Source organism: Cryptomeria japonica, chromosome 2 (assembly GCF_030272615.1).
Source record: "Cryptomeria japonica chromosome 2, Sugi_1.0, whole genome shotgun sequence".
In the NCBI taxonomy this organism is placed as follows: Eukaryota; Viridiplantae; Streptophyta; class Pinopsida; order Cupressales; family Cupressaceae; genus Cryptomeria; species Cryptomeria japonica.
The window spans coordinates 666,583,739-666,597,757 of record NC_081406.1 but is presented as its reverse complement, the minus strand read 5'-3'; the positions used below and the strand labels follow the sequence as shown (position 1 = coordinate 666,597,757).

Sequence of the window (14,019 nt, the reverse complement as noted above, 5' to 3'; positions counted from 1 at the left end):
ATAATTTCCAGCTTTACTGTATGAATCAAACAAGCTCATAAGGCCTTTAGTGAGCATTAATGAAGGACCTACATACACTCTAACTTGAAATCAATTATGTTCAAGTACATTCATATGTACTTTGGACAAGCAAACCACAATTTCTACACCTGCAGATTTACTGTATTAATCAAACAAGATCATAAGGCCTTCAGTGAGCATTAATGAAGGACCTACATACACTCAAACTTGAAACCAACTATGTTCAAGTACAATCATATGTGCTTTGGACAAGCAAACCACAATTTCCACACTTCCAGCTTTACTATATGAATCAAACAAGATCATAAGGCCTTCAGCAAGCATTAATGAAGGACCTGCATACACTAGGTCACCCATTCCAAAATGAAAATTATGGATAGGAAATTTCATCCAACTTATTGGTATCACATTAGTTCTATCATTAAGGCTCGGTGGCCCTAAGATTGATTTCCTTAGCTCAAAAAAATCAATCTCTGAATGTATATAATCATCATCAACCTTAGTAACTGACTTATGTATTAACTCTGAAATAAATTCTAAAGACCCATTTATGATCTCTGATGCAATGGATTGAGCACATGATTCATAGACAACATTACCCACTAGTACATTCGGGTCAAGAATTCCACAGCAAATCGTCGGAATTCCGACAAAATTTCGTCGCACTACCGACAAAAAAAGCCGTCGAAAACTTTGTGTCGGAAGTTCCGACTATCCTTGTGGTCGTCGCAATTCTGACATCACCTCCAACCTTTCCGACGACCACCATGGATGCTCATACCCTAAAAGAATATCGTCGCGATCTCGGCCTATCGTCGGAATTCCGACTCCAAAGTATAAAATTCTGACAGAGGAGTGCCGTCGGATGCACAACATCCTCGTCGGATGGTCCATTAGTTGTCGTCGGAATTCTGATGGTGAGAGATGATGTGGGTCAAACGGCTTTGTCATCGGTGAATGAAAGCATTGAACGAGTTCTATTTTTAAAAATTGCATTAAACATTTTAATTTATTTGATTTAGTGTTATTTGCAAAAAATGATTATCAATGATGTTTCCTTTCTCCAAGAATTGTCTAGGATCTTTCCGTCAGATAATATGTAACATCGAATGACTAAATTTTTTCTTTACAAATGCTTATTTAATTTAATTATTATTTGAGCGTGAATTAAAATTTATATCTGTACGGAAGTAGAACATACAAGTTGAAGAGTCATGTGCAAGTGAATTTCCTAAAAGAAAGCAAGCAGGCATTATCTTGAATGACATGGAAACAAGCTCATCAACTACCTAGAAGAGAGCAATTGGAGAATGGTAGAGGAAAGTGTTTAAGGGTGATAAATAGATAGATAGTATGCAATACAAACAAACAATGTCTAGAGTGTCTGATGTGACGTCTCTAATTTATGTCTGGAGGGACTAACTAGTTTTGGAGTTCCTGCAAAACCTATTGGGCCACACTTGGAGGAAATCAATGTGTTCATGCAAGGAGCACCTTTTTTCTATTATGAGAATGATACTTTTGCACCGAGGGATATTTGGAAGTCAATATCCAAAAATTTCTATACTGTGGAACAAGAGTTGGCGGACTCGAAGTATAATTGTCAGCTTTCAGAAGACCAAGAGGTTATGTACACAATCTCCCAATAGAAGAGCGATTTTAAGAATTACCTCTCCCCCCCATGACTATTCAGGAAGCACTTCCTCAAACAAAGGACTATTGGCCTCCATGGGATCAAAGAAAAAAATTAAAGCATAGACTCTAGACAATGTGGTGGTGTCCTTCGTGAAGAACTCTACACTATAATTGAAAATTCATGAGGGAAACTGCAAGATAGTGAAGAGAAATACAATCTTGAAAAGTGGGAAGAATGAATCTTGGTTTGGGTGGGGCCAAGTCAGGTGGCTCCTCTAGAGGTTGACGAGATAGAAATCATATTAGGATTTGAAAAAGATCACACTCGTGGAACTTCGTGTGCGAGTGATCGATTGCGGTGTTTGGGTAATGCATTCCAAATAGATACAGTTGTATTCCAAATGGGTAATGTCTTGATTAAAGACTTTTATCCTGATGGCATGCAACTGTATCTATTTGGAATGCATTACCCAAACACCACAATTGATCACTCGCACACAAAGTTCCATGAGTGTGATCTTTCTCAAATCCTAATATAATTTCTATCTCGTCAACCTCTAGAGGAGCCACCTGACTTGGCCCCAGCCAAACCAAGATCCATTCTCCCCACTTTTCAAGATTGTATTTCTCTTCACTATCTTGCAGTTTCCCTCATGAATTTTCAATTATAGTGCAGAGTTCTTCATGAAGGACACCACCACATTGTCTAGAGTCTATGCTTCAATTTTTTTCTTTGATCCCATGGAGGCCAATAGTCCTTTGTCTAAGGAAGTGCTTCCTGAATAGTCATGGGGGGGAGAGGTAATGCTTGAAATTGCCCTTCTATTGGGAGATTGTGTACATAACCTCTTGGTCTTCTGAAAGTTGAAAATTACTTCGAGCCAACTCTGGTTCCACACTATAGAAATTTTTGGATATTGACTTCCAAATATCCCTCGGTGCAAAAGTATCATTCTCATAATAGAAAAAAGGTGCTCCTTGCATGAACACATTGATTTCCTCCTAGCGTGGCCCAATAGGTTTCGCAGGAACTCCAAAACCAGTTAGTCCCTCCGGACATAAATTAGAGACGTCACATCAGACACTCTAGACATTGTTTGTTTGTATTGCATACTATCTATCTATTTATCACCCTTAAAACACTTTCCTCTACCATTCTCCAATTGCTCTCTTCTAAGCAGCTGATGAGCTTGTTTCCATGTCATTCAAGATAATGCCTGCTTGCTTTCTTTTAGGAAATTTGCTTGCACATGACTCTTCAACTTGTATGTTCTGCTTCCGTACAGATATAAATTTTAATTCACGCTCAAATAATAATTAAATAAAATAAGAATTTGTAATGAAAAGATTTAGTCATTCGATGTTACATATTATCTGATGGAAAGCTCCTAGACAATTCTTGGAGAAAGGAAACATCGTTGATAATCATTTTTTGCAAATAACACTGAATCAAATAAATTAAAAATGTTTCATGTAATTTTTAAAAGTAGAACTCGTTCAATGCTTTCATGCACTGACGGCAAAGTCGTCTGACCCACACCATTATGTATAATAGAACAAATCAATATAATAGGCTATTATAAAGAATATATACAGAAATATGAAAGAACATTAAATTACCATTAGAAACCCATAAACCATTAAATAGTGAAAATAGATATAAATTTGTAAATGTCTCCCTATAAAAACCACAACCATAACCAAAACAAAAAAAAATTCTTACCCACAAAAACTTAGCTGGTGAGTTGCAAGTCTACAACATCTCTCAAATGATCAAACCGTTTCTTAATTTTGTTCTTCTGGTTAGTCAATGGATTTAGTTGCATGTTCAAGTTTTCTATTTGAAGCCTTCTATTTCCCTATATTTGAGACATAATAAAATTCTTGTGAGTAGGAAATTGATTCAGGAGTTACGTGTGAAGAATTTGGCAAAGTAAATGATGACAATCAAAATCAAATTTTATCTATCTTGATTAAAGACTTTTATCCTGATGGTAGTAAATTAAAGTTCTTTCTCTATTTTTTGGTGATCTCTAGAGCAGAGGTTGCTTTGCATCGACCTGGGATACATTTAACTTGTGTTGTATCTGCGGAAATATGTATCCTAGGATGATGCAATGCAACCTCTGCTCCACCAATACTAGATAGAAGAGAAAGTACTTTAATTTAAAGTCATCACGATAAAATGCTTTCAAGACATATATTAGGTATAAAAGGAAGCCTACCTTGTCATTTGAAGGGGTTTACCTACAATTCAAGTGATCTCTTAGTTATAAAATCAATTCAATTCCAAGTGAACATGCAATCAAGCATTCATCAATAATTGAAGGAGAAATCAAGTTAATAAAGATATTTAATAAAGATATCATCTTTTAAATTAAGAAATGGGCAGGAGATTAAGAATACAAACCTTCCATATTGCACACTTCAAGGTATATTAAAATCAGTTTAAAGTGTATTCATTTAGGGACCTTTCATAAAATATTCTCAACTTACATATCATAAAAGGATCTTAAAATATTCATTGTTTATAATGATCAGAATTTGGTTGTTCCATGCACCTTCCTTTACTATTTTAAAAATATCATCGACCAAAATATTGTGCAGCAGTAGTATGGAGTGCATTTCATCTATTTTATGTCTAAATATTTCATCATACCACTTTCTTTTCAAAGGTGACTGATCAATTGCGGTGTTTGGGTAATGCATTCCAAATAGATCCAGTTGCATACCATTTATCTATCTTGATTAAAGACTTTTATCTTGATGGCATTAAATTAAAGTTCTTTCTCTATTTTTTGGTGATCTCTAGAGCAGAGGTTGCTTTGCATCGACCAGGGATACATTTAACTTGTGTTGTATCTATGGAAATATGTATCCTAGGACGATGCAATGCAACCTCTGCTCCACCAATACCAGATAGAAGAGAAAGTACTTTAATTTAAAGCCATCAAGATAAAATGCTTTCAAGACATATATAAGGTATAAAAGGAAACCTACCCTGTCATTTAAAGGGGTCTACCTACAATTCAAGTGATCTCTTAGTTATAAAATCAATTCAATTCCAAGTGAACAGGCAATCAAGCATTGAAGGATAATTCAAGTTGGTGCAGGTGAATTTGGAAGACAAAAGGACTCAATGAAGCCATTAAAAACTTTTGAAGGTCTTAGGAGTGAAGAGCCAATCAATTATGATGTCTTAAGGGGGCAGCCTTAAACAACACACACTAAACTTTGACTGCTTAGGTGTGTTGTGGGCCCATTCCTTCCCTTGACGTCCCTTCTCATCTGTTTTCATTAAAAAGACAATCACCGTTAGCATTTGAATTCAAACAGTGTTCTCGCGTTTGACTGCATAGAACAAAGCAAATGGCATAAGAAACTCTCATCTACCTCGCAGCTATCATAGAATACCTCCCTGAGGAGATATTCTCATGTCCTTTCCTGCTTTATGCTGTCAATGAAATACATGAGCGTCCTTACAATGCAGTCAATGCAACAAATAGATTTCCATTTCGATTAGTTTTATTTGCCAATGTACTCTCTACCTGTGCCAAAATGGGAGCTTTGGAACAGAGTATGGGCTTCCATCAAAGTAGAAGGTAAGGGCAATTAATATCAGATGTTTAAGGTTGGAAATGCTATGTTTGACATGTTTGGAAAATGTGCAAGTATAGACACGAAAGCGCATGAACTATTTAGTGAGATGCATCAAAGAAATGCGATCTAATGGAATGCTATGATTGCAGGATATGCACAAGATGTGTTTGAAATGGATTTAGAAACTTCCAACCAAATGTGATTAGTGAGTATAGATGTTGTAGTGCAACTACCCAGGTACACATGCATGCAAAATATGTAAGCTTAGATAAGGCACATGAACTATTTGACATAATTCCTCAAAGATCACCCAATATCCAATGATGGTTGGGAGAAAGAAAACATCAATTTTTTGATAATCTTAAATATTTCTTTATTCATCACTATAGATCTATTATGAATTTAGTCTCAATATTGCAGAAATTTATTCTATTATGAATGCAATATTTAGGGATGTAATCTTTATATATTTTTTTTAATTAGGAAAAGGTCCTAATAGAATCCCCAACTAATTAATCTAGAGAAAGATACCACTAAAGAAAGAAATTCAATCCTCACCACTATGGTCTTGAAGGCTTTTAAGACACTTGGATTCCTATTTTGGCCCGCTTTTCATTGACCCTATGTTAAGATAGTAAACTAGTTTGAGAGAATCTATTGGGTGGGAAATTGTGTATGGTTGCAATTATTTTCATGCATGGAAAGTGATTTAAAGTTTGGACCAATAGAGGATAAGTATTTCTTGAACCTTCAAGGACATGTGTAGAGCACCGCATGGATGTTTCTCCATTATTGAACTCTTTGAATATGTAAGTAAATTATTTTTGGTTGATGACACAGTAAGTGTGGTATTTGTCTTTTCGATATGTTGTGGATAATATTATTGAAATATGGAATTTTTTTTATGCTATATACACTATGTTTTGGATTGAATTTAGCTAAGCAAAGAGGTAATGGAAGAATAAAAGAGGTACACAAAGGAAGAAGAGTGAAATAGGTGGTTTTGGATGGAGGTTACAAGTATATATGATAATTTGTATCGATAATTTGTTGTCTATAAAGAGGCAAATAAGCTATCACAACTTCAACATGAATGAATGCCTCATCTACAGAAGCAAAAGGTACCTCTAATGGTTTCAAAATTTGTCAAAATAGTTATGATATACCAAATAATCAAGTGGAATATCCTTTAGGTAACTAATATTATCTTCAAACTATTTATTTTGATTTTCATCATATCCTTTCCATGTGCATTTCCCTTGGTTTTAGTCCCATTTTTTCTCTATTTTATTCAAAAAAAAATTTATAGATGCCTCTACTTGTCTCACCACTCATTAATTGTTTGGGATTTTCATTCCATTCACCAAGTTTGGCATCTATTCTAAGACTTTGTGTCATGGCCAAGCTAAATGATTTGCCTCTAGTTTCTCTCCAATCTAGTCACCTAGTAGCATGTGAAATCTATCTCTTCCTAATTATTATTCTCTCCATCTTGTTAATGACCATTTCATTAATGAATCCTTCCTCATAATTTTGGATAAGTGAGACAATGTTAGCTCAAGGAATCTTTTCAATCCTCTTTCAAGATTCTTTCCCAAGTAATAATCTTGCATATTGGAAAATAAATTATGCTTCTATTTTTCCAAGATACTCTTCCTTATAATGTTTAGATTTATTCTAAAGTGCTCATTGTGACTCATGTTTACTACTCTTCCTATTAGTCTCATTCCAATATCTCCTACAAAAATATGGAATGATTACATTTATATTTTATTTGTGTCTCCTAAATATCCACAAAATTTGGAACAATAATACAATTTTTTAATAATATTTAATTGTAAAAGAAAGGATTAAAATGGAACTAAACTCTCTAAATAAATTAATCAGGGTTAAAGGGGTAAACTAGGATCAATTCATGAAGGCAAGATCTGTTATCTCAAAATTAATAGATTCATGCAAGAAAAGAAATATTAAATCTAGAGATAAAATTCTTGAAAAATTTAGCTAGCTAAAAGCGAAAGAATGTTGTCAAGCTCTCATTTTCGCATAGACTGGCAAAGGTTGTAGAAGAGAAATCACTATTGAACTTACCCCTGTCTCATATAACCCTATGTTGAGACCTCGCTCAGTAGGATTCCATCTAATCGTTCATCCATCTTCTTACAGTCTAGGCCTTAGAATAGATTTTATTAACACTTCACCTTTTGCCCTTTTTTCAATTCAAGTTAGTTTAGGACAAAAAGCATCGCGAGATTGAAATATCAGATGATCAAGTTCCAACTATTCAAGCATTCGACAATTCAATGTAAGTCCCCTTGTGATACCAGCAATCACATCAACCAACTATGTTTATCCACACGTTGTGACCCGACATACCAGAACCTTGGAGTTGTCTCAAGTGATCCTTAAGCAAATCTCCAGCATTTGAGTAACTTTGTTCAAGAGAGGATAAGATACTGTTGGGTATTTTATTCTACATTCGCATGTGCATAAAAAACACACCAACACCTCCCACTTGTCAATGGATAAGCTAAAGTTTCTCTATAATGAATGGTTTATAAGGCACACCACTTGATGAAGGTTTTGCAAATGGGGTGGCAAGCTGAATGGGTTTGATCTTGGTACAATCTACATGGTTAAACGTGCTTGATTTAGAGTAGTATTAGTATGGGTGACCTCCTAGGAATCCCTAATGCTTCACCACTATGAGTATCACTTTGATGAAATGAGTACTAAGTGATCTATTCTTATGAGGGGTTCATGTAAACTACTCATGAGAATGGGTCAGCTTGACTCTAAAACTATGCAAGTGAATCTTGAAATAAATATCATAGTATGAAAGTCTTGTGAAAACACTCATTCTTCTAGCATTGAAATTTGTGAGAGAGTTATTAAGGGGATTCTCATGTGTATAGATTCAATGTATCAGTTCAAGACAGATTTTGAGGTGATATTTCTTTCCTTTTGGTACAATCTTTAAATTGGATGTTCTTTTGCCTTCATGGTAGGGAGTAAGTAATTTTTATGTGGGTTCCTTTTTTCATTCTTGGATTATTAAGGAAAACATAGTTTGTGAAGAGGAGGTTTTGCTTGTTATCTTATAAAAAAATTGGGTATTAGCTATTATAATAAATGATAGACAAAACAATGTCCTCTAAGGCTGTTGAAAAGAAATATCTATATGATGGATTCTCTTCCCAATTTATCTTCAAAGTTAAATAGTAAATATTTGGGAAACCAAAATAGGGTATGTTGATTTTCAAAGGAAGAACTAAATACAAAAATTCCCAAAAGAAGATGTGTTAGCTAATTATAATTGTTCCTTTGGTATTTTGGAAGTTGAAATGTTCCTTATATCTCTTCAATCTCCCAAGCTTGTTCCAACAACCATAAAATTTTATGATTGGGATGCAAGGGAGATTAGTGGATTTGATGGGTTGGCTTTGGCTAGATTCACCTAAGACAATTGATGATTTATTAGTCATTGTTGCTATCGATGCATTGTTAAGGGTATTATGGTTGATTATCAAAGCTAGTGGGATTCAAATATAGAGGCATGTTTAAGATAATTCTTATCGTTGGTTGGTTAATAAAAATATGGTTTCAAGATTGATGCACAAACATATTAGAAGGGCACTTTTATGATGTATGTGAAATAATCACATTATTAAGAAAAATAATAGGTAATCTATAGGCAAGAATACTCCATATATAGATATTCTATATGAGGGACATGACTAATTCCACAAACTATAAGATTGACTAGGCTTTTCTCATTAGTGGAATCATATAATAGCTAGTGTGTATTGTTGCCTAGATGCGTGAATTTGTAGTTTCCATACAACTAAGAAAGGATAATGTTTCTAAGTACAAACCAAGTGGGAACTATGGACCCACTAATCTTATTTGTAACCACTCGCCATGACTATATTATGATAACTCTCTTATTGATAATAGAGAGTATCTAATACATTTATTAAGACCCTGATTATGGTCATGGTAGACCACACAAAGAATGACTTCCATAGGAGGCTAAGAAGGTGATCCATGAACAAGAGTTTGTTTCATTCAATCCTTAACATTAACTATCATTAAGGTGGAAGTATTTAGTGAACAACCTCTTATGCTACCTAGGTACCCTAATGTCATATTCTATTAGAATTAAACAAGTAGTTAGAGTTCATTCTATTTTTAAATCCAAGCATAGAGGGGGGACTATAATGATCCATCATCATTAAGTGTTTTTAATTAGATAAGAAGGGATTTTGAAAGGGCCCTGATCCCTTGTGCAAAGAGAAAGAGGAAGCATTAATCCCAACAAAACAACAAAACAAAACAGCTCCAAAACAGCAAAACAACAAGAGACGGAATAACTAAAGCAAAAATGAACCATCCTAAAATCAGGGTGGTTTAAAAAATTGATCCAAATCTCTTTGATTGAGCACAAAGGAAGGACCCTTCTCTCCAAATCCTATTTTCTTGAGACAATGAAGGGACATAATATCATTGGCACATCCATCATTAGAACCCAAAGCATTATATATCCTTGAACAATCCAAAGGGGAACTCCCTTGATTAGAATCAATATTTTGAATCTCCTAGGAAATAGGGAAAGTTTCATCCTTATTTTTCTCCTTACAAGCATGACAAATAACCGAAGAGTACTCATAGTCAAACTTCTGCACCCATTTTCCAAATTTAGAGATAGGTTAATCTGGGTAGGGAGAGCTTGATTGCCATTGAGTGAGGATGCCAAGAATATCTTTGATATAGACTAAAAAATGGGATTAAACCAAGGCTCAAGGACCCATCTACACAATAGCAATCATATGGCAAGAGTAACCACTGCCATGAGATATGAAACTTAAAACAATGTGACAAAGATATTACTATGTATAACTTGAGAGCATTCAGAATTATACCCTTATTTGATCCAAGGGGTTATATGGAGGAGAAGATAGTGAGAAAGTATGTTTATGTGACTAATTTAGAGATTTTTTTGGAAAATTTTGCCAAAAAATCTCAATTTAGACAAAGTGATTATTGTACTACCTTACTTTGTTTTGTCTTAGCTTGAAAAAAAAAGTCTAGTTTAGATTATTTTCCTATAAAGAAAAATGCTCTAACAATATTGTTATCAAATGCAAATATTTAGAAGCTATTCCATATGATATTCTTGATAAAACCATTTCTTTTATAGAATCCAGAAAGGTAAATATTTTAAGATTTGACTATGGAGATAGCCACCCAAGATCTAGAGGTCTAATGGAAAGCACAACAAAATGAGAAGATCAATATGACACGAATAAACTATATTCCTATCAATGAATGCAAGTTTACAATATGAATGAATGAGATTATAAATAGAACCCCTTGATTATATAGGTCAAGATGAGACATGTAGGATATCATAAGATTATGAAAGTATCTTAATCTTATGATATGAGACATAAAGTGATAAGTATCCTATGTATACCTTAAGTAAACTTAAATGATAAGGCATAAAAATGACCAAATAGTGGAAGTAGCTAGGTAATATCCCTATTACACCAGCAATTATTGCTACTTGTTCTTTGATTCATCTCATTGATATGGCTCAAATTGAAATAATTCATTTCATCAATCAGAACAAATATATTCAAAATTTTACCAAGCAATAAAACAAGTCTCGTGATCCTTACTTTCCTTAAACTGGCCCCTTTGGTTGCTAGTGCTTTACTCACAAGCATTACTCTCACAAAAAATACAAACTCATTTTTTTGTAAGCGATCCTTTAATCATCATCATTTTCATGCTCCGAGCACACTTACCTTTGCAAATGCAAGTATCCCAAGCCTCGATCGAAAACTATAATCTACTATATTTGCAACAAGCTTTAACACATCACTTCAAATTGCTCTTGTAAGAATACAATTGTTAAATTAGTCTACATGACTAATGCAATATCATGGAGGGGTGTAGTAGAAGAAGGCATATATCTCTATAAACATTATGAGTTTTTTGAATCTGTTCTCAAAGATCAATGATGAAAATAATGAAGATGGGGTTTTTAGTATGATATATGAATTAACTAAGCTACATACTATAAGAATGAATAGGTCTCAAGAAGATCAAGGAAGTAGAGGAGAGAGGATCTCCTGATACTAGTAACACATTTAGAGGAAGGTAAATCACAATCTTCTTTTAAAACTTTTATAGTGACTCTACAAGGTACTAGACCTTTCCTAATTTCTTTCAAATTAGTAAACTAATGAAGACTAGTTAATAAATAAGTTAACTAGGAAGCCAAAACTCCTTCTTGAGATTCATATAGAAGGCCGATATCTTAATTGTGCAAATGGGATATAGAAGTGAAGAAAAAGATTTTGAAGAACAATTTTGTGGAAGATTCGAAGAAGGGTGTTCTTCTAGCCATCCTACCATCATTCTTAATTTTGAAGAAACAAAAGATGAAGAAGCAATTTCCCATATTCATAACTGGTTCCATTTAAGAAATCAAGAAAAGCAACCTACACACCTTGAACCTAAATGTACAAATTGAAGGACAAGATGACTTCTTCCTCCATCCGTAGCTCTTATTGCTGTTGACGGAGGCCCGAGCGTCGCCATTTACACAGCCCATTTTGGGCTCCCTTGCGGTCATCCTCACTGGTTATGTACCAGCCCGTGGCACTTCGTTCCCCCGTTCCCCGTTGCGGCCGTGTTTGTCACACCAATGATCTTCCCCGCCACGATTAAACCCACAGGTTCACTACAGAGGCGGGACGGATGAGAGCTGGGATTTTGTAAAAAGGTGGGATTTATGAAATGACTTGGTCTTTTCTTTTTTTTTAAGTAATGCGCGCAGTCGTCGGAATTTCGACGAACGCGGGCACTTTTTCTAAAAAACCCTAATGTCATTGCCAATTCCTTCTCCATCGAAACCAAATGTTGCATTATCGTCGGAATTCCGATGAAATCGGGCATTATCGTCGGAATTCCGTTGGAAACCTCCGTCGAAATTTTAGGCTAAATGTATTAGTGACCAAAGTATTCTTCAGGGAAGGGACGATTCAACCTGTTTCTTCCACCCACTGGAATGCTAGGGAAGGGACGATTCAACCTATTTCTTCCACCCACTGGAATGCTAGCTTTTGTTTGCACATCTCCATCAAGGCCTCGAGATTTTGTAATGCATTTCCACATATGGGCAACAAGGATTTCAAAAGTCGTATAGGGTTTTCTTGATTTATCAGATCCATTTACCTTTGACTTGAGTTCTTGTAAAAATATTGCATCAAAATGAAACTTCTTTGCTGTTAGACTGGACGTTATTGGGGAGTGCTCATCAAATATAGTATTATATTCATAATGATCAAAACATGGCTGGGGAGGATCTCTTGCTTTTAATAAAGATCGGTCATGTACTGGAGGTAGAATACTCTCTCCTCTAATTATTTTCCCCCACGAATTCATGAAAAATGTAGCTGCTTGTCCGTCTGCAACATGATGATGACTAGCAAGGCCTATCACCAAGCCTCCACAAGTAAATCGAGTAAACTACATAAACAAATCTTGTTAGTTTTAAAAAATAACTAAAACAAGTCTTACAATACCTCCATGAGTAAAATTAGTTTTCTTCTAAGGGTTATCATACCTGCATGAGTAAGAGCTCATTGACCACGGTGGATGTGGGTGGCACCAACTCAAGGAGGAATGAAAAGGGATCGAAGGGCATTGCATCTGCTATTGTTCCATCTGCGTCGGCTTCTATGACAAGCACACCCTCGTCATTCAGATTGATGCCAAGGCACCCACTCGCTGTTTCTTTGGTGTATCTCCCTGCCCATTCTCTGAACTCCGCCAGAACTTTGGCCAGTCCTTCCTTCAACACCTCTGAGCTCGGGGTCGGAGCTTCGAAAGCATACACCACCTTGTTGTACATTGGATATGGAACTAGATCCAGATTGTTCAGTTCAACAAGCTCACGATGATCTTTACCCGCACAGGGTTTGATCAACACACCTTCGCCTATCAACACTTTCATTCTTTTCTCTCTCCCTCTTCTCTCTTTCTCTATAATGCAAATGCAATGTCTTGTATTGTGCTTTCACAATGAACGATTTCTTAAGGGATAGCAAGCTCTTTATATACTTGGGCAATCGCAACTGTAAATATTAAAGAAAGATCGACGTGTCTGATAAGATAGCTATGCCTTATCAACAGACCGTTGAAGCCTCCAATGGCTCTGCTACCACGCTATCCACTGGGTATGATTCTGCAATTTGTGCGTTTTTTAAACAGATTTTCTGGCTGAACAATCCACTCAGCTAATTATTTCCAAATAAGTTAGCATTCCAATACCTGGCATTCCCATGTGTTTTATTCGCATTGGGTGAGCTTCAACTTAACAAATTATTTGCAGAGAAGTTAGCATTCCAAAGACTGACATTACCATGTGACAGTTCCGCGTCTGGTTGTATTAGAATCTATGGTAATTCATATAAATGAATGTAAGGCACATCATATTTAAGGAATATGTAATAATTTACTCTATAAATTTTTTATATATAATAGTAATAACAATGTAGATTTTGACACACAAATGATTTAAAATACCATGTTTTAGTGTATTAAAATAAAAAGATTATAAAGAAATAAGTATTGTAAGAAACAAAGTGTATATTTCATTAGTTTATTAAAATAAACTTTTCAAGTCACTTTTCATAAAGAAAGAATTTGAAAATACTTATATTGTTTAAGTTTTATACATATCTAATCCAC

At 35.0% G+C, this 14,019-nt stretch overlaps 1 protein-coding gene across 1 annotated transcript; it reads right to left on the bottom strand.

Annotated features, from left to right (window-relative positions):
* Window positions 1-222: 222 nt before the first annotated feature.
* Window positions 223-13,282, bottom strand: LOC131049735 (shikimate O-hydroxycinnamoyltransferase-like). Its single transcript, XM_059215884.1, has 3 exons — window positions 12,893-13,282; window positions 12,282-12,795; window positions 223-623 (listed from the first exon to the last, which is right to left on the bottom strand). The coding sequence occupies exons 1-3, from the start codon at window positions 13,280-13,282 to the stop codon at window positions 223-225; spliced, it is 1,305 nt and encodes a 434-aa protein (XP_059071867.1).
* Window positions 13,283-14,019: the final 737 nt, after the last annotated feature.